The sequence below is a fragment of the Pelobates fuscus genome, chromosome 12 (assembly GCF_036172605.1).
Source record: "Pelobates fuscus isolate aPelFus1 chromosome 12, aPelFus1.pri, whole genome shotgun sequence".
Classification (NCBI taxonomy): domain Eukaryota; kingdom Metazoa; phylum Chordata; class Amphibia; order Anura; family Pelobatidae; genus Pelobates; species Pelobates fuscus.
Window position 1 is genome coordinate 34,888,670 of NC_086328.1, and position 21,532 is coordinate 34,910,201.

At 42.9% G+C, this 21,532-nt stretch overlaps 1 protein-coding gene and 1 long non-coding RNA gene across 3 annotated transcripts in view; one reads left to right on the forward strand and one right to left on the reverse strand.

Moving 5' to 3' along the window:
• The window catches only part of LOC134578777 (uncharacterized), a 495,152-nt gene that overhangs the window by 251,070 nt on the left and 222,550 nt on the right, over positions 1 to 21,532 (reverse strand). The window lies entirely within an intron of this gene.
• The window catches only part of NLRC5 (NLR family CARD domain containing 5), a 140,481-nt gene that overhangs the window by 19,473 nt on the left and 99,476 nt on the right, over positions 1 to 21,532 (forward strand). For both annotated transcript variants that reach the window (XM_063437813.1, XM_063437814.1), the window contains exons 4-8: positions 75 to 1,770; positions 10,401 to 10,484; positions 11,361 to 11,444; positions 15,010 to 15,093; positions 17,136 to 17,225. In XM_063437813.1, coding sequence (XP_063293883.1) covers positions 75 to 1,770; positions 10,401 to 10,484; positions 11,361 to 11,444; positions 15,010 to 15,093; positions 17,136 to 17,225 — 2,038 coding nt within the window. The remainder of the gene's footprint in view (positions 1 to 74; positions 1,771 to 10,400; positions 10,485 to 11,360; positions 11,445 to 15,009; positions 15,094 to 17,135; positions 17,226 to 21,532) is intronic.

Here is a 21,532-nt window from a genome sequence, read left to right on the forward strand (position 1 = left end):
AAAAAATATTGATCTAATTAATGCTGTACACACGGAATACCTTAATGTGCTTTTTTTTTCTTTTTTTTTACTAGTTTCAACAAATAGATACAAGAAGCAAATTGTTAACACCATATTGAAAAAATATGGATTTAGAGATAACAAAAAACCTGACCAGATGTTTGTTGACCCATTGATCCACACAATTAAGATGACTAAGGTGAAGCAAAGATCAAAAAGCGGCAACAAGATACTTTCAGCTACAGAAGACATCATGGACAGTGTTAAAATGGCTCAGATGTTTCACCGAACGAATCTCTCCAAAACACACACTATTTTATTGGTGGGAATGCCAGGCACAGGAAAGACTTTGCTGACACATAGGATTGCCCACGAATGGGCAGGTGGAGGTTTTGGTCAGTTTCAGTTAACATTTCTATTTGAATTCCGACAACTAAACTTGATCAAAACTCAATTTACCCTCAAAGAGCTTCTGTTCAACTTGTTTCTTAAGCCAGACACAGATCTGGAGGAAGTATACGAGTACATCATTGAGAATCCGCAAAAGGTCCTTATCATATTTGATGGTCTTGATGAGTTTGTCGGGAAGATGTCTCAAGACTTTCTCCAGATCAGCCAAGACTTGAAGCAAGTTGTTCCTATATCGGAAATGTTCCAAAATCTACTCCATGGGAAGGTCCTGAGTGGATGTACTGTTGTGGTCACAAGTAGATCTAAAATCTTGTTGATGATAAATGATCTTCTGGATTTGGTGGATTGTGTGGCTGAAGTGTTAGGATTCAATGAACAAAGGGTTCAGGAATACGTGAGATCATTTTTTCCCGAGGGCTCACTCCAACAGCAGGCTTTGCTATACCTAAGAGACAACCATAAACTTATGCACATGTGCTTTGTACCTGCTTTATGTCACATTGTGTGCAAATGTTTAAAACATATGTTACCCATGCCCCCTGAAAACACACAGCTCCCACAGACTATCACACAGTTTTATCTAAAAATGCTGAATATTTTTATAAGAAAAAAACAAATGTCTTATGCTACTGAAGGTGTAGTGTTAAAAAGATTGATCTCCGAGCTTTGTAATCTTGCTTTCAATGGACTTAAAGAAAATAAGACTGTGTTTTACGATGAAGACATTTCAGATGCCTTAAAGAAATTTGCACCACATCATCGCCTACTGTCCACCTTTGATGTAAAGAAAATGGACAGCAGCACAGATCCCGGATATTCCTTTGTACACCTAAGCTCTCAGGAATTTTTTGCTTCTTTATATCTGATGATGAGCAAGACTATAACACATAACAAGCTGAATACAAAACTCTCTCTGAAATCAAAGTGGAATATGAAGTTTAAAACAAAAGAGGAATTCACAGACAATTTCCATATATTCTTATCGGGGTTGTCATCTACGGAATGTAGATCCTTTCTAGTGGAGTTGTCCGAAAATCAGAAAGTCTTGGTTGAGAAGAAGCAGGAGACCATCATAAAATACTTGCATAAAATGGCAGACACTAATCTTTCAGGGCCTAAACTAATTGAATTATGTCACTGTGTATATGAAACTCAAGATACACACCTAGCTCGGTCTATCGGGTCACATCTGGAAAGATATGAGTTTAAAAATATCAGGATTAATCCAGTTGACATGACTGCCTTGAGTTTTGTGGTTAGCTATGGGGACAATTTAGCTTCACTGGATTTTGGAGGATGCTCAATGGAGTTAGACTGCTTGGTGGTTCTGGAAAAATGTGAAAATATTCGTAGTCTCAGGTAAGGCTGTAATTTATAAACCTATATAAATAATGTAATAATGTATTTTGCTTCTCAATAGTGTAATTGACCATTAAAAGTAAACATCAAAGCCAAAGTCACTGATAACTATGTTTTTTTTTTATACTAACTTCATATATGCAGTAATAAACTATTTAATAAAAAAAAAAAAAACACAACGAAAAAATAAGAAACCGTTAAAGGGGACTTATTGCTTCCCAGGTATTTTTAGCATTATGTTTACTTATCCTTACGTGTAAAAAATATGTATTTGTGAGTTGTGAAAATTAAAATTAAATGTAGAAATTCACACCTCTTTATCTTGTAACTGAGCGTCTCCATCTTAGCTTCCTGCCTGTCAGTGTTATAAGCTTTGTCCTTTGCACCTGGCTGTTTGCTTAGAGAAGGCTTACATAGAAGGGGAAAACAATGGATCCAGTTTCTGTTTCTCTTCTTCACTAACATTTGTGCTGCATTGTGATGTAAATTGCTAAATTGTTAATAGAAAAATGTACAAGAAAACAGAACATCTCAATACAAAAACAAACACCAGTTATAGGTTATTTTCAATGTTTTATTCAATGGTATAAATTCTAGAGAATTTACCTTTTCTCTTTAAAGTGCAGTCAAAGCACCAAAACCACTACAGCACACAATAGTGGTTTTAGTGCCAGAAGTCTCCTGGTGCCCTCAAACAGTAAAGATTCAAATGATTTTTGGACATTGATACTTTTATGGGTTCCAGAGTCTTTGCTGCCTTATATGATATCATAAAAGTAGAAGTTCCCATTCTGTTTTTGATATATATCGATTTTATACTTATTAGGGCATTATTCACTGAGAGTGTAGGCTGACATTCTTAGAGAAGACCAGATCGACCACAAGCTTCAAAGTGACCAGGCAAATGTCAAACCATTCAAAAATGATCTGGCTCCATAGAGTAAGATGGTACCAAGTGACAGCCTGCACCATAACCAAAACAAAGGTTGGAATTATAGGGTCGAATGTGCCACTGTAAAACCAAACTAGAGACTCTCCTTGTGCAAAGGATCTTAAATCCCTTCACTCTCAGAAACATTTTTAGGTACTATGCAAGAAAAAATTAGTCCATAAAGCCTCACCCTGCTTCATACTACAGGAATGAATACCAGTCTGTAAGGAATTAATTTCACTGCCAAAAACACTGGTTGATCGTTTAATGCCTGCAAGTGTTCTGAAAATATCAGCTCATCCTCTTCTTCCAAACAGTAACGGATTTTAAATGGGTCATATCATTCCTACAGAATGGAAGCAGTGAATCGGCTCTACCATTTCACTGTTGGCAATTTAGAGACTGAGAATGATTTAAAAAGCTCTTTTAAATACCTTTATTTTAAAAAAATATATGTTTCAACTGCATTTACTTTTTTCTGAGCATTCTGCTCAAGTACAGACATTCTCTTGACATTTTGTTGCCATTTTTAGTAAGCTGTACTGCCAGTAATGCCTCCAGGGTCCTTATAAATACTTATAAGCAGGTTATTTGACTATTGTTATTTATCTGTTTTTGTCATACCTACTGTATGTGAGAAGTAGGTTATCTTTTTTTAATACAATTGTATTAGGAATATCAGATATTATAACATACACTGATGGCATACACCCTAGTTTCTAAACACGTGATACCCATACCCCAGCACCACAGACAGGGGATACGCAAGGAGCTGGCTAATTGACCACCTTAGCGTTCCTCAGGATGTGGATAGCTGAGATAGCATGGATGCAGTGAGGAAGCTGTACTCTTCATGATCTTCAAGCACGGCTCCCTGTGGTGATACCCAGGGATGTGTTATGATGTCACTCTGACTCTGGCATCACTAAACAGCACATGGGGGTGCAATGCTAGAAGAGTACAAAGATTACACAAGTCCTACACTGGAACCCAGGGAAAGGATCCACGCCAGCTCTCCCAAAGGTAGGGAGGTTGGGTGTACTTACTTAAATAAATATAAAAAAATAATCTGTGAGTGTGTGTCAGTGAATATCTGTCTGTCAGTATTGTCAAAACTTTGTTAGTATGTGTCAGTGTGTGCCAACATTGAGGGTGTGTGTCAGTGAGTGTGTGTCTGTCAGTGTGTTTTTTTTTTAATTCTTTATTTTAGTTGTGCATAGAGTAAACAGACAGATTTGCACTGCCACAACAGCTGGTGCAGACATAAAGGGTACATGCGAAAACAGTAGTGTAGCATCTAAAAACCTTGCACTTTTTTTTGTGTATAAACAAGATTAGGTCACATAAGATACGTTTTAAACTATAGGTTCTGATATCGCCTTCATTGTCACGTTTAAGATTGATTATTCTTCTATGCAGCAATATCTGTTATCGTTGCTTTACATCTCTAACACGAGAGAACTTAAACATCATAGTGAAAATACATGAAATAAGTGAGAACAGGTAATGCTTAACGCTGCTGGGTTTGCTATGTTAGGTGATTAGAATCATATAGTTAATTGCAGCAGGCTTCCAGTCACTCCCATACAGTTGAGTGTGTATATAGATGCCTATAGTGTTATTTTTTTTTTTGTAAATCTTTATTTTTCGAATGTGAAAATGATAAACATAAGTGGAAGATCACAAAAGTCTGTAGATATCGAAACAGTAAATATCATGTGCGTGGATGACTAGAATCGCTTCACAAACATTTTATAATTACAGTTGGTCTCAATGTTATAATGAGTAATACAAGTCTTATAATTGGTATGGTAAAGGGTACCTATTTGCTAGTGTCACCCCTAGTATTTTAGGGGTGCGAACTACGGGGAGAGGGTGGGATTGACTAGGACTGAGTACTATGTCTAACGTCTTGCCCTACGTCCCGAGGATGTGGGTTTATGATGTGGCCCTTCTGCGCTTAGGTCTAGGAGTAGACCATGATGGTCGTGGGGTCCCTCTGTGGTTGTCCCTTCTAGTTCTGGGTCCGCTCTTGTGTTCGTACCTGACTAAAGTTATTAGGTGTACCTGTGTGCATAGCATGTAAGGGGTCTTAAGGTGCCCTTTTTTTCCTATTGGTGGCTGCGTGTAGTCGCTAAATCAGTTCACAGCTATGGCTGGTGTGTCTAGGTGGTTTCAGGTCGCTACAGTATGACAGGATCAGGTCGAACCCGTGTGGTTCCAGGTTATGGTTAACAACCTATTTGACGTGCCTGATGCCAGTCCGTGTGGTTATGTCGCCCTTGCTATCGGTTCCCTATAACCCCAGGGAGAGGGGGGGGGGGGAGGTGTCGTCAGAGCAAAGGTGTTTGGCTCTAGTGAGCCTCATTCGTACTGCAACAGTGTGAGAACGAGAAAAAATGAAAATAGAGAACGATATATGATTTAAAGATCAGGGTTAACTACACAAAACATTTAAGAGAAATAAAATGTTCGAACTGAAGCCTATTCGGCTTGCGGTCTAATTATGTCTCTCAGGTCTTGGGTTTAGCACCCCTGCCTCTTCCAGGAGTCGCGGTAATGTCAGCTTCGGATGTCCCAGGCTGAAGGTCTATTGGTGTCCCCATATTCGCTGCAGTGTTTGGTAGTCCCAGGGCGGTCATCAGTGCTGGGCCCTCCGTGGGTTCGGTGGCCTTGAAGTGCTTGCCGTCCTTGGTGATCCAGAGAGTTCCTGGGGTCGCCCATCTATAGGCTATACCCGCCGCTTGGAGTTGCTTGGTAATCGGGTTCATGCTTTTGCGCCATTGTAGCGTGGCTCTGCTCAAGTCCTGGAAGAAGGAAATTTTGCAGGTTTCGAAGTCGAATGGGGTCTGCCCTTGTATTGCTGCTATTAGCCCCAATTTGTCCGCCATTGATTGGCATCTTAGTATTACATCCCGAGGAGCTGAGGTAGGTGCTTGTGGGGACTTAGCTATCCTATAGATCCCGTCAAATTGGAATGTTTTTGCCTGCTTGGCTGGTAAAAGTGTGGCCACCAGGCGTCTAGCGAAGTGCGGCAGTTCTTCCAGGGGCACTGATTCTGTCACCCCACGAATTTTAATATTTGTGTGGCGCCCCCTGTCATCCAGGAGATTAACTTGCCTGGCCATTGTCAATTGTGAGGTGTGTAAGTGCCGCACTTTCTCCCCTAGGGCTAGGTAGTTCTCCCTCAGTCCCTTGACCTCTACTTCGATTGCCTGTGTGCGCGTTGACACCGCGTGTACATCCAATTTGAGTATTGCTAGATCTGCTTCCCACATGTGTCTGAGATTCTGCTGAAGGCCTGTCAGCATGGCCTGTATGTCACTTTTGGAGGCCGGTGCGCTAGTGTCTGATATCCATGTGGGTGTTGGGTGCTGGGGACTGGGGTGTGGATTGTCCTGTGTGTCCCCTTCCTCTGAAGGCTGTGGGGATGTGTCTCTGGGAGTTTGGGCCTTTACTGCGTTTGAGGCCTGTAGCATTTGGCCTATATCACGCTGTGGCTTTGTGGTGTTTTGGGACTTTTTTGCGTCTTGCGGCCCATCTCACCTGAGCTCAGTGTGTCGGGGTACCAGTCCTCAAAGTCTGGGACGTTCCAGGGCCAGTGTGTTCCCGAAAGGGTCTGAGGGTGCCCTCTCGTCCTGCAGGCCTTGACGCCTCGGCGTTTAGTTTTGGAGCCGGGGGACAGGAGGAACGGCATCGGCGGGTCGGTGTGGTACTCCGAGGTCAGTGCTCGGTTGTGTGGCTGTGGGTGATGTGGATTCTCCCCGGTTTCTGCGGATTGCAGTAGATTGTACCGGAGCTCCGGTAATGTGCGGCCGCTCCGGTCCGTGTCAGGCTCCGCCCCCCCGCCTATAGTGTTATTGCATACTTTTTTAAGTAGGTGGCTGGGTCTTAGGCTATTCATATTTGTCCGATTAGATAGCTCTATAGCTTCTGCATTCTATATAGGTTAGCTGGACATATGAGTGAGTAGGTAAAGACAGGGTTACAGGATACGAATTGGGAAAGAGAGCATGTAATAGGAAGCATGTGGTATGTTTTATAAGCTTAGCTATGCTGTAGTTTCAACAGAGTATATAACTAAGTGACATAAATTAAAATAAGACTAAGAAAGGTTGAACATCGTCAGGTCAGTCGTGCTAGTGTGAGTATAACATGTTGTTCGTGTAGGCAAGTTGCAAGACAATAAGGGGGACATACCTTTAACCAAAGGCAAACAAGCTTAAGTTATGTATCAATGGTATTTTGTAAGGAGGTGGCTATGTTCAAAATGCACATAGTGACGGCTGTGTTCAGAGCTAGAGCTGTGTGAATTTTCTAAAGGCCTGCTTATGTGTGTCACCGGGCCTTCGACAGATGTGTGATCATGTTATTATGTGTAATTATTGTTAAGTCGAAGCTGCAATTTTAGATGCAGGTATGGCATCATAGAACAGAAAATGAGGTTGCTTCTTTAGCTGAGTCACCCTGTAAGTAGGCCAAAAGCGAAACTGTGGTGCCTGAATAGTAATATAGACAATATGGATCTCAAAGAAAAACATAAGGAAAGAAAACAAACATATGAGAGAAATATATGAGAGAATACCACTGGTAGAAAGGAACTGGAGAGCATATATGGCTCTAGTCCATTTTGGCTGACCGGTTGCGAAGTCAGTTCAGCCTATACCCGACATGTAGTTTCCCGACAGCCAGAGAGAGTGACTTCTGCTTCCAGGCTGCGGAGTGGGTTGTAGGGTAAGTCCATTCACTGGGGTCGACAGTGCCCGCTTGCTTGGTGTCTGCCACCGGTGCGTTGTATGTCGCTTTATGTGCCACCATGTTGGGGCCTTCTTCATTGCCGCTGGCTGCCTCTGCATCGGGTGGTTCTGACCTCTTGTGGGTAAGTTCTCGCTGTTAAGTTGGTGGGAGGTCGGGCTGATGCGCGTCCGCCGGTGTACTTGCCGGTTCCCTGGGGCCGTTGGCGTGCTCCTGTTGCCATGTTCAGGTAGAGTGCTGGGCCTTAGGGCCCTTAGGGCCTCGGTTGTTTCACTTCTCTGTGGGAGGAGGTAGGCGTGTGCGCCCAGTTCGTGAGCCCGCCATGCCGGCATTTGATGTCTGCGCGGCCAGGTGGCCGCCTGGAAGGCCAGAGATGGGTGCTCGTAATGACGTCTGCGGGTGGTTGGCCTTATCCACAAAACCACTAATTGTGCTGCCCGCTGGTAGGCCACCCCCATGTCCACCAGTGTTGTGCAGAAGTTCAGGCACAGCTGGTCTAGGGCCACCAGAGTATGGGATGGGGTACGGCTGACCGCTGTCTTTTTCCTTGGTCCTAGCTGGACGGCCATTTTGTCTGGGCCTCAGGTGCCTCGTGCGTTTGCGAGTTGTGTGGTCGAGGTATCTCGCTCACAGTTTAAGTTTGCCTGGATCAGGTAAGTATGGATTGTGTCAGTCGCTTGGTGGTGCCTGGATATCCCTCACCTGCCAGGGGGGGTAAACGGGGTCTTGAGGGTTGCAGAGTTTTCCCGCTGAGCCGCTGGCGCGGAGGTCGGCTGCCTCTCCCGTGCCTGCATACGTTAGTAGGCCGCAATCCTATATCTGCCTCAGGTCGCCTCTCCGAGTTCGGCGATCCGGCAAATTGAGTCTCGGGGATCACCCCACTACGCTGCTGCTTCGTTTTAGAAGGTTCGGTATGATAGTTTTAGGGATATGTCGCTTGTTTGCCGGTTTTCGCACGGAGCTCTGGTTTAGTGCGACCAGTCTGCTCGGCAGTCAGGCCCCGCCCCTGTCAGTGTATTTTAAATCAGTAAAAGTGTGTGTCAAATCAGTGAGTATGTGTGTCAAATTAGTGTGTGCATGCCAGTGAATGTGATTGTGTATGTGTCAATGAGTGCGCATGTCAGTTACCTCTGTGTGTGTGTGTGTGTCAGTGTCCTCTGTATGTAACTGTTTGTGTGTCTATCAGTGAATGTTTGTGTCCGTCAGTGTGGGTCAAATCACTGAAAGTGTGTGTCAAATCAGTGAGTGTGTCCGTCAGTGAGTGTATGTCAAATCAGTGAAAATTTGTGTCTATTAGTGTGTGTCAAAACAGGTTGTGTGTCTGTCAGTGAATGTGCGTGTATGTTTTAGTGAGTGTTTGTGCCAGTGTGTGTAAATGTGTGTCAGTGTCCTGTGTGTAAATATGTGTGTGTGTGTCAGTGTCCTCTGTGTGTATCAGTGAATGTGTGTGTCTGTCAGTGTGTGTCAAATCATTGAAATTGTGTGACAGTGAGTCTGTCTATGTGGTTTAAATCAGTGAGTGTATCAGTCAGTGAATTAGTGTGTCTGTGTGTCAAGAGAGTGAGTGTGTGTCAGTAAGTATTTGTGTCAAGCGAGTGTGTGTCAGTGTGTGTCAATTCAGGGTTTGTTTGTCAGTGAATGTGTGTGTGTGTCAGATCAGTGAGCGTGTGTGTCAGTTTCCTCTGTGTGTACATTTGTGTGTCAGTGTCCTCTGTGTGCAAATGCGTGTGTGTGTCAGTGCCCTGTGTGTGTAGGTCAGTGTCCTCTGTAAATGGGGCTGTGTGCATCAGAGTCATATGTGTTTAAATGTGTGTGTCTTTCAGTCAATGTGTTTGTTTGTAAGTGTGTCTGTGTGTGTCAAATCAATGAGAGTGTGTTGGTCAGTGAGTGTGTCCTCTGTATGTAAATCTGTGTGTACGCGTGTCAGTGTCCTTTATGTAATAATTATATTTTCATTTTGTGACTTTTAGATTTCAGTTTAATAGATAATAGACTCATCCTTACACACACAATATTCACATTATGTCATTTATTTAAAAAAAATAGTATTTACCACCTTTAATAAAGCGTGTTCTCTAATATGGGATTAACTAAAATATCCATGTCTACATGTTTCATTTGGAATTGAAATCAATAGAAATTACTTTCCCGAGGCAGGGGTACTTAGGAATCTTTTTTTAGACCTGCAGAGGTACTTCTGCATACAAGGTTGACAAACACTGGCATACATAGTATGATGTGCATATAGAGAGCAAACAAGATCATAGTGTGTAGTAGAGTTTATTAATTGACACTCCAAATCCATTTTACATTTTTAAAATCTTGAAATTCTAAAAGAAAAAAAAATACATTTAGTTGTAAAAATGGACCACTTCCCTGCCCCTTAACCCCTTCAGCCCAGTGGGAGGGAGGCCCTGAGGGTGGGGGGACCTAAGGATTATATAGTGTCAGGAAAACAAGTTTGTATATCTATTATAATCGCATACTTGAAGCATACACTGTTCCTACAAGCAAGTCAAACATCCTCACAAATTGTATCATAATGTTGAATGTCCTTAAATGCTTGCCACAGGTTAACATTTGATTCAATGCTTTGCTATGAGAAGCATTCCATAGGACAAGCACGGCACTTGCCACGCATGCACTTCTCATCCCCAATGCTTCTCTATGGTGAAGCAATGGATTGGACGAGAAGACACAGATCAGACATCCTCTATTAAGATGACATTTCTCAGAGCTGGGAAAAAAAATCTAAGTAAAATTATTTTTCTTTTTTTTAAATAAATGAAAAAAAATGAAATAAGAGAATAAAAAAAATCAAGACATAATCTAGGCAGGAACAACGGTCTGGTCTAACAAGGAGGTTTTTGCTACTAAGATTAAATAGGTAGACAGATAAATATAAAAAAAATTAAGGTATGGACCAAACTTTTATTTTTTTTAGTTTCAGGAACAAAAAATATGGAGATGCATTCGCACAAGCCCTTTCAAAATGTTTACGTAATATGAATTGCCTAAAGAATTTCAGGTAAGTGTTCTTATCTTTCCTCCTTTTGTTGTCTAGTATCCTTGACCTTCCCACCTGAATGGTGGGCGGCTGATGGCAATTCATGCTGACTGCTCCAGTGGAACGTGATTGACCTATAATACTGTCCGTCTACTTTAGTAGGCCTCACAGTTCATCTTCTCATTTTTGGTTGGACTTTTCCTCAAGTCCTGGTATATCTTCATAGTCTTGTTCTAGGACGGAGGTCCATCGGGTTTCCATTCCACCAAATATCCCATCATGATCTCTGGGTTAATCCACCAGCTCCCAAAGTTGTGCCCGCCATCCGCTCCAATAATGGAGACTTTACATTTTTCTATGACCTCTCCAATCTTGTCCCATCTTGGAGTATTACTGATAGGTTAAATCCATTGATTAATCCACCACCACAACTGCTTCCTAAATTAGACATCTTCAGAAAAAAAATGTGAAGTTCAGCAGGAGTTGAGCCCTGTGTCTTATTTATTTATTTATTTTTAACTGCTTGAAAACAGTCCAAGAGAAAACCAAGGGATGCAAAAATTTATAACACCACAGCAACTTACATATGTTGCAGTTATGGTGCCTAGATCACCACATTAATTAGAATGCCATTTAAAACACAGGAGCAACGATTTAGAAGTATCAAATTAAGCATTTTATGTCAGACAGTTAAAATATTTAGATTTTGTATCCTACAGTTCTGCAAATAATCTTCTAGATCGAATCTGAATGTGTTTTAAATGTTTGTTCCAATATCATTTTCCATAACTGTATAGATTGTACACACACGCAGAAATCATGAATTTAAATTAACCTGTGTGTACTGAATTTTGAACCACTCTGCAAAGTCTGATGATTTCTCAAAATTATTTTCAGGCTGACGGCTGGAAGAATCAGACATACAGGAATTGATGCATTGTGCGAGGCTTTCCTGTACTGCCAACAATTACAAGAAATCAAGTAACGGAAGTTCCTTTCTATACAGATGCTGAATTAATTTGATTTGCTAGAGCAGTGAATCTATGTGTGTCCTTACGAACATTAGAAAATTCACCAAAACCCTAGTGTAAAGTGTTCAGCACATTCGCATAACAAATATACTTAGATACCAGTCGGTGCAATCCATCGTCCACTATCATGGACATCATTTCTCTGCTATTTATGAAAGGGATTCTATAGTGTAAGGAATACTTTGTATTCCTTACACTATACTTCCCTCTGGCCACCCCACGCTCGCCTCCCACCCTCCAACCAACATGGAAAGGGTTGAAATAACAAAACCTTTAGTCATTTACCTGATTTTATCACACATTTGCCTCAGTGCTGGGTCGGTGCTCTGCCTCCTCCTCCAACAACGTTCGATGGGGGGGCTGAAGCACAGGTGCAGCGAGTGCCACAAACACAATAGGCACTCCCCGTAAAAAAGCATTGCTTTAATACTTTCCTATGAGGATTTTATTGACGCTGGATGTCCTCATGCAGAGCGTCAGTTAGGCGACCAATAGTCGGTTAGCCACCAGGAAGTGCCTCTAGTGGCTGTCTGATTGATAGCCACTAGAGGCAGTCTTAGTCCTGCAATGTTTTGCATTACTGGGGCACTGCATCCAGACTACTCCCAACAGTGCCGATTTCAGGGTCTTATCACACCGTCCTGATTTTGTTTCGTGGTTTTCCACATCTTGGGACACTAAGAAGCTGTCCTTGAGCAGTACAGCACCAGCACATAATTAGACACTGTAAACTTACAGTAGAACTATGCAGACAACCCTTCAGTAGTGCACCGTCCTGTGTGGAGGGGGATAGCCAGGACGCTGCCTGTCAGCCTGCTGCTCATCACATAAGGCCATTGTGTACAATGCCACACAGTACCTGCAGAGTGCACAAGGCCACACAAGTGCACTTTACATAAACCAGTCTATATAAAGAGGTGGGTACCAGCCATAATATTTAATAATTTGCTGGAAACTAGGCTCAATTCATAACTGACATAACCTTGTCTAACGATACATATCCTGCCCACTGTACAGATCCCCGTCTTATTGTTCATATTTATGGTATGCACATTATGAGCCAGCATCAATGTTGGGGGTCATTTTCTCGATAAAGAATGAAGGATTAGACTTGTCAACTCGTCACAACCCTTACTGCACGGCATGCCCAGTATGTGTGCTCTGAGAGCTGTGATTTTCCCATATCGGCCCTTAGCAATGCAGTTCCAGATTTCCACCATGCCAAGCAGGTATAACACGTTTGACTGGCATGGTGTTTTTAATACAAACGCACAATTCCCTCTGGTTATAATCTGTGGTCACATCGGCATAAATTATTTTTATTCCATTTCTTCGGTACTTCCCATGCCCACCAGCTAGTTTTGAGAACCTTTATAGTTGTTTAACCAACATGCATGATCTATAGTGTGTACAGCGCGGTTCATTAGCAGGAGCTGTCAACATATTGCAGATTACAGAATAGGTACTTTCCTATATGGGTGCAGCCTCTCAAGTTAAGGAAGAGATTGAAAAGGGAATTTGTCCTTCAATTGTGTTGCAGAAGTTTAATAGCCCTATGCAACGCTTTCACTTCTTAAAGCAGGTACCTGATCATTGCACCTTGGAGATAGTTCTATAAGCAGATATAGCAACACATACTGCCTATCTGATATTCTATGGGGAGAGCTGCTTTAAAAAACAATAACCTGCTTAAATATCCCTGTTATCAGTTAAGGGTTAAAAAACTTTGTATTGTATTGTTTAGCTCAATGTTACTGAATGACTTGGCAGATTACGACACAATACAGGGTTATTCACCAAAGTGAGAATTGTCTGGAATTCAAAGTGAATTTCAAATTTAAGCCCAAAAGAGCCCTGCTGGAAAAATTCTCCAAGTCAACTATGCTTCCAGTTCGGATACTTTTGTCTTTAAAATTTAATTCACTAAGAATTCCCAACACGGTTTACTTTAATGATTGACAAGATTTTTAGATATAAGGTATAACTTTATTGGGGTAAATCACAACAATTTCCATCCCCGTGGACTTCCAGCGTCCATTCCCAATCTCAGGACCTTTTCTCCTGCATTCCGAGCTCACATAAAATAACTCCTTCTATAACAAATCTTTAACCGTTTCCTCCTTCCATGTTAGTCTCTTTTAGTCTCTATCTTAGCCAGACATCTTTATCTATTCCTTCCCACAACCCCCAATATTCTGCTCCCTGTATTGCCACTTCTTGTATCATCTTCTTTTCATAGCAATCTTCTTTTCATTACCTGTCCTCCATGGCAGACCTTCTAATAGTGGCAGCTCTAGACTTTGTGAGGCCTTAGGTGAAACTCAAACATGAGGCCCCCACTAACACCCAAAGTAAAAAACAAAAAACAAATAGAGGTTGCATTGTGTGTATAAGGTGCTGTAGTAGTATTGAAGGACAAGCTTGCAGCGCTGGATATTGTTCAGACGCTTGCAGTGTCGCGTCTCCCTGTGCCACGGCATTGTGACCTCTCTGACTGTAGTTATGGCATAAAAGAGGGTGGTAGGGGGATGGTAGGGGGGCAGAGGGTGGCTGGTGCAGAGGGTGGTAGGGGGCTATGACAGGGCAGGGGGTGCTAGAGGGCAGAGGGAGGTAGGGGGCTGTGACAGGGTAGGTGGTTGTAGGGGGGCAGAGGGAAGAGTGTGGTAGGGCGGCTGGGGCAGAGGGTGGTAGGGGGGCTGTGACAGGGTAGGTGGTTGTAGGGGGGGCAGAGGGAAGAGTGTGGTAGGGCGGCTGGGGCAGAGGGTGGTAGGGGGGCTGTGACAGTGTAGGAGGTTGTAGGGGGGCAGAGGGAAGAGGGTGGTAGGGTGGCTGGGGCAGAGGGTGGGGAGCTGACACTGTGACAGGGCAGGGGGTGATAAATACCTTTACAATAAACTGATTCCCTGGTGGTCCGGTGTATCCCTGGTGGTCCGGTGGGTTCCCTATCTGGTCTGCAGCTCCGCCGGGTGCAGAGCTGCAGACCATGTGTTAAGTTTTACGATCTCCAGCCTGCTGGTAACCCGCGGCAATGCTCTGATTGGCGGATATCGCGAGACCCCTGAGTCTGCATCTCTGCACCCGGCAGAGCTGCAGACAGGAGGCTGGCTCTCCCGGGCAGGCGGTGTAGAGGGGCCTCGCACCCGGCAGCATAAAGGGCAAGCCACTGAGGGCCCGACATGTCACACTGCCCCAAGGTGATTTAGGCGGCCGCAAGGCCCCCATCAGCTCGAGGCCTTATGCGGCCACCTAATTCGAGAGCTGCCTCTGCCCTCTAATAGTATATTATTAAAAATACAAGACTGCAACTGTGCTTTGTTTTATGAAACCTTTCACCATCACATGTCCTATGCAAATACTTTCTTTAAATCAGTCACCTTCATTGCCAAAATAATGTTTCAAACAATAAGATGTCGATAAGAGAATGGCGGGTAAACCCTGTGAGACCACGTGCTATCTGTGCGCACACACTGTTTAAATCCTATTCCTTTCTGACATGTTCCTGTATTTTTTCACAGTTTGCAAGATAACAGTCTCAAATCTAAGGACATGCTGGCATTTCTTGACTTGTTTCCTAAGATGGACACACTGAAACACATGGAGTAAGTTACTGACCTGTTCTCTTTGCTTGTTAAGGCCCTTGATAGAGTAAGGTTAGATCAGAGAAAGAAACAATGAACAAAGCAGACACTTAGAACTTAGCAAACTATTATTCTGACATACTACTGAACTAGCTGGGCTTTAAATACCTTTTTGGATTCCCATCATAACATGGACATTGTCTACTCTAGAACGAGGCCTGGAGCTATAACCCTGTAGAACTGGGCTTCGTCAATACAGATGTTTGGATGTGTGGACTCCATCTTCCATAATGCTCTTTCAGCCATACTACTGGCTAAGCATCAGGAGAGAAGTAGGCCACAACATCTGGAGGGTCGAAAGTTGCCTAAACTCACTTTTGAATGGACTGTTCAATGCACATGTGGTGTGTCCATATGCTAATATTATAAATCCAATTTAATATAAACAGGGCAGAGATTCAATTTACCATTTGTTGCATACAGCTAGCCAATCCAATGCTTCTATGGCCTTCCCACTTTGGTAAAAATCTGAGTACTAAGTTAGCGTACCAGGACAACCAATGGTTCATGAGGCTTCTGTAAACTATAACTTTCAAAAGAACAGTAATTTTGGGGGACGGGGCCTGACCGCTGAGCTGAGCGGACATGAGTTGCTCCTGCATCTACAGACGAAAACCAAGATAAAGCAGCCAAGAAAGGCACTCACACGACACAAAAGTGCCACCACCAGTGAGGTGACACTGTGGGGCACATGCAGATACCAAATAAGCAAAGCAACACCTGCAGCCTGCAAGCATGGTCGGCGCAGGGGAGGCGGCAGTAATCATGACTAAGGGCCTACACCCCCCACCCCTATGGGCCAGCAGGGGTTATCCTGGTCCAAAGAGGGTCCATCCAGGCAGCGAAGCAGCACCCTCAGACAGAGCTGGTCAGCCCCAAACTGGTGTCGACTGCAACTGGGCCACAAAAGAGGGACCTGATACCCTGACAAGGCTAAACGCCATATTTGCAGCCTTCTGGCGAAAACCAGAGGACTGATAAGCCATGGCACAAGGCCCAGAGGTGTATTCACCGCCACCGCTGCCTACACACTCCCGCCATCAAGGCACATACCACAAGGGAAAACTATCACAGAAATGGCACCACCTGAAGCGACTCTACCCGCCTCTAAGTAGACTCACACTGGCGCACCCAGCAGCTAGCAACCCCTCACACAAGCACAAATACAATCCCCGTCCTGACCCACCTCTAATCAATGCCAGGTGGTTATGGTGTTCCAGTACAGTGCTTATGGTGCTCGCAAGTAGGAAGCAGCGATTGACGGAGGTACACGATCGGGGTGCCAGGCGGTCCGGCACAACCCTGCTTAACTATTGTTTAAAATTCCACTCTACACCTTTAAAAAAGCCATTAAATGTTACCCTGTCAGTCAATTTAGCCTGCTTACTACATATTCATGTTTTATTTGCCTACTGACGACTTAACACAATACTGTTCCTAACCTGTAATTCCAATATAAAAAATGTGCAGTTTCTATGTATGCCATCCTATTGATATATTTTGCCTGTTTTCACTCTGCTTGTTACAGCTGTTGTGGCGAACCAAGCATGTATGTTCACACTTGCACAGTAAAAAATAAAGAATTAAATAAAAATTAAATAAAAGAACATTAATTTAAGTTGTTTGCTGTATATTTTCATTCTAACTCCACAATCCTGGAAATTATTGATTGGCCCCAATCATTACTTTTTATTTGATTTATTATTTGTTCTGTTTAAAAAACAAAACAAAAACAACCCCCCCCCCCCATTAAATAGTAACAAAAAAATACATTTACAAAGATTGTGCATAATCAAAATATTCCCCAAAGCTAAAATTGAAATGCAAGAAAACTCTACATTTTCTAATAAGATATTTGAATGTCTATTAGTGCAGTATATTACTATCATCTTATGTACAGAGATGTTCAGTAAGGTATAACCTTGCACTACTTTCCAATTCAACTGCATTGTTGTACTCGTCATTGGCACAATTAATGATACTGGAATTTGTTGTGTTCCCAGCCTGAGCAACAACGAGATCAATGCGAATAGCACCCTGACTTTGACAAAAGCGGCTTCCAAGTGTCCGAGAATAACAGACGTGAAAATAAGGTAAGTGCCAAGGGTTCCCTGTCAATACTGTTGTGCAATTATTTTATATAAGACAATGACGCAACACATTTTAAATGAATAATGAATACATTATTTAAACATTTTTTTAACATTAAAAACAAGAAAAGTGAAAGTCTGCAGAATAATGAATAATTTCTTCAATGATGGATAAACACCGTAGGATGCAGTTATTAGTAAATTGTGGGGAATTCAAGAAGGCATTGAAAAATTCAAGCAAAAATAACCAGACTGTCACTAGATCAGAATTTGGGAATTGTGTCAGCTATGTCTATATACATTTTGCAGTTTGGTTTTTAATTCTCTCTGTTTACTGAATATACCCCGATATTTACTAGTTTGCAGATTGTCAACATTCCCTTTGTGTGCTCCATTACTGTTCAGTTTTTACGGTTGTGCAGTTATTGTTGTTTCTAGTTGTTATGGTCTTCAAGATGTTGAATAGACCGCTCTGCAATTCAGAGATGGACTAAGAGGATCGTGTACCAAAGTGAGAATGTCAGGAATTCTAAGTTTAAAATATAAGAAAAATTATCCTAATTAGCAATGATTCCAGTTCAGCTGCTGTGACCTTACATTTTCTATTAACTTTAAAGGGACACTATAGTTACCAGAACAACTGCAGCTTATTGCATTTGTTCTGGTGAGTAGAATCATTACCTTCAGGCTTTTTGCTGTAAACACTGTCTTTTCAGAGAAAATGTCGTGTTTACATTACAGCCTAGCGATAACTTCACTGGCCACTCCTCAGATGGCTGTTAGAGATCCTTCCTGGGTCATGGCTGCCTAAAATGCATCCAAACATTCAGTATCCCCTCCCTCTGCATGCTGACACTGAACTTTCCTCATAGATAATCATTGATTCAGTTAATTTTCTATGAGGAGATGCTGATTGGCCAAGGCTGTGTTTGAATCATGCTGGCTCTGCCCCTGATCTGCCTCTTTGTCAGTCTCAGCCAATCTTATGGGGAAGCATTGCGATTGGTGCAGGCTAGCACTTCTGATGATGTCAGCAGGCAGTGGACAGGTCTAAAGGAAACAGGGACAAACAATGCAGCTTCAGGCTTGAAATCAAGTAAGATTTTACTTTATTTTTAGAGGCATGAGGGGACCAGCATGGCTAGATGGTGGTTTAAACCCTATAGGGTCAGGAATACATGTTTGTATTCCTGACCCTATAGTGCTCCTTTATATTCTAAACAATCTCACTTTGGTAAATAACACTGTATGCCTTTGGGAAAATAGTTTGGCAAGAAGAATTTCTGTCTTCTACTTGTAAATATTTCAAGTGTCCCAAGTGTCCTTGCGGAGCCAGCTAACTTAACACAGAAATGTAATCCTAAAGAATGTTCAGGATTGTTCACTAAAGTGAGAATTCAAAGTAAATTTCAAATTCAGGGCCAAAATAGCCAAATTGGAGACATTCTCTAATTCAGGTGTACTTTTAAGCTCATCTACTTTAGCCAAGAACTGGAAATGTACCTTGAATGTTCACTTTAGTGTATAACCCTATAAAAGTTGATTGTGAGGCAGTGAGAAAATTAAAGTGGAGTGGTTAGAAATGGGCAAAGGAGGGCAGAGCCTATCAGGCGAGCTGAAAAGATGTCATAATCTTGGGCTCTGTCTAGATTAAGTGAAAACCCCTATTTAAAACAGCCAAATCGTGTAGCTCGTTAGGGTGACCACTTCCCTGTCCTCATCCAAGCAGCGGGCTTTCACCTGATGCCTTTTTTATTCCCCCAGTCGGGAAGGAAGACTCGCTGTAAATCCTGGGTCTACTGCGGCTGCACCTTCAGACCCCAGTTTCTGCTCAAACGGACGCACAGCCCAAGGCACACAATACCTCCACCATGAGATGGAGATCCCAAAGATGCAGGCAGGGGTGAGCAAAGACTTATGTGATAGCTCTTCCATGTTCCTGCACCCCCCAAAGCTGGTTCCTCATGCACATACTTGACTCCAGAGGATTACATGGAAACCCAGGTGCCCGCGACCTCCCAAACTGTGTTAGCAGGCACTTGCAACGAATCATGACATGCAAAATCTACTGCATGACCTCAGGCAGATGTTCACTGGTGATCTAGAATTAGTTAAGGCTAATGTACAGGTTGTGACTGCTCGACAGCAGGCCTTTGAAGAGGATATCTTAGATGTAAAACAAGATGTGACGGGCATTAGAGAAAACCTGCACCAAATACAGTCATCCTAGTCAGCCATAATATTAAGAATGGATCTACTCACCTTTTTCCAGAACTTAACCAGGAAAACTCTACAATGTAAAAGGACTATCGGCCCTGTGACCCACCAACTACGGGAAGCATGTTTAGAATAATGATGGTCAATGCCAAGATCCCCCACTGTCACTAAAGGCTGCTCCATGCTGCGGCTGAAGCTACCTCTTCCCGGCAGGCACTTGGGCTCCCACATAAGCCTCCAGTCTAAGCACAACCTTCTACTTTGCATGCCTGGGACACCATCCACATTCTTAGGCATAATTCAGAAGTGTTTTTTTCAAAGTTTGAGTTGCTGTATCTAGCCACAGCACCTATTATCATTAAGTCTGGAACCCAAAGTTCAGGCTTTTATGTTATATTGCAGTTCAGGGATATAGCTGACAAATCAAGTTACTCTTTAAAAGAATTCACTATGAAGCAGAGAATGTGATCGGAACTTTCACTATGCAGTCATCTTATCGTGTCCAAGACTAGACAGAGCAGCGAACCCATACTACATTGTGTATTTGTTTTATTTCCGTTAGTTACTGCTCGGATATCTCATGACCACTCGTTCTTTTCTTTTACTGCTTACTTATTATATAAAAATAATAGAAAAATTAGGTATGACTTCTTTGTAGCCTTAATCGCTTGTTACTTGTTGATGGCTATTGTTACTTGTATAGGTCTGTGATTGCTCACATGTATGCTGTGCAACTACCTCAATAATAAGAGGTTGACAAAAAAGTTAGGTCAGCTTGTCGGTGGGTTGCCCCTCGGCTTAGCAGGGATTTCATGAGGCATAGCTGGTCAAACACTGCCATAGGGGACATGTGTGCTTTAGAGCGGGTGCTCCGCTTTGTAGATCTAGGCGGCCATTTTGGTTGTACCTTGTGGATCTGCTGCCCCGCCATGTCTTGTAGCTGTGTTGCTCGCTTTCCTTGCTGTTCTGTGTGGCCAGAGGGGACCGGGATATCCCCCACCGGTCAAGCGGAGGATGAAAGGTAGGCAGTGATGAGATCGCTTGTGGGCTTGTGTGCCGAGGGGAGCGGCCGTCTTCCCCCCGCTTCGGCCCCAGCAGGCTGCATTTGGAATTCCGTGATCCCGGCTTCGGCATGCACCGGAGTGGTTTCGTTGTGCTCAGACCAAAAGCAGCGGCACTCAAGCCCGACGTGGGTGGCGCACCCTCGAGCGATTTCGGGCTTGAGAGCCGCTGCTTTTGGTCCGGTTTCCACCCGTCGGGCCGGAGCTCGTGTCAGATGCGTCTGCACGGCTCGGTGGTCAGACTCTGCCCTCGTTCTCAAACATTTTTAAACACCCATCCATGCTTCACATGGTTTCAAGGTTTAATTTTTCAGTTCCGGTGACAGTCTGGACAGTCTGGATGAGCCAATCAGCAAATTTATGATGTTTCAAAGTAATAGGTTGACTTTCTTATACTTTATAAGGAATGTGTTCATAATCAGATTTGTAGTTGAAGCTTCAAAAGCAGACAAACGCAACATTCCCAGTCAAAGCAAAGTAAAAGCAGACAGAGCGAAAATGTATTATTGGCAGAGGATTAGGAGACAAGCTCCCCACCTTCCAGATTGTTTGACACAGGAAAAGTAAGTAAGTGAGATTGTCGCTTTCACAGTATTCCCTAGCACTGGGACCTTGGACAGTTCCTTTCTGAAATAGCACATTCTCCAGCATGTGGTAAGTCTTAGTTATGAATAATATGGACATTGACATTGTGCCAGCTTAATCGGCCGAGCTTTACAGTGTTATAATAGGATCCAAAAGGCCCAACCCTGCGAAACATTATATGTTAATTAGAAGCAGACACTATTTTACAAACTAATGATAAGTGGTGAGAAGTGTGTAGAGCTAAATAAATTAACACTTACCCCTAAGTGTTGTTATTATTATTATTATTATTATAATTGCCATTTATATAGCGCCAACAGATTCCGTAGCGCTTTACAATATGATGAGAGGGGGGATGTAACTATAAATAGGACAATTACAAGAAAACTTACAGGAACAATAGGTTGAAGAGGACCCTGCTAAAACGAGCTTACAGTCTATATGGTT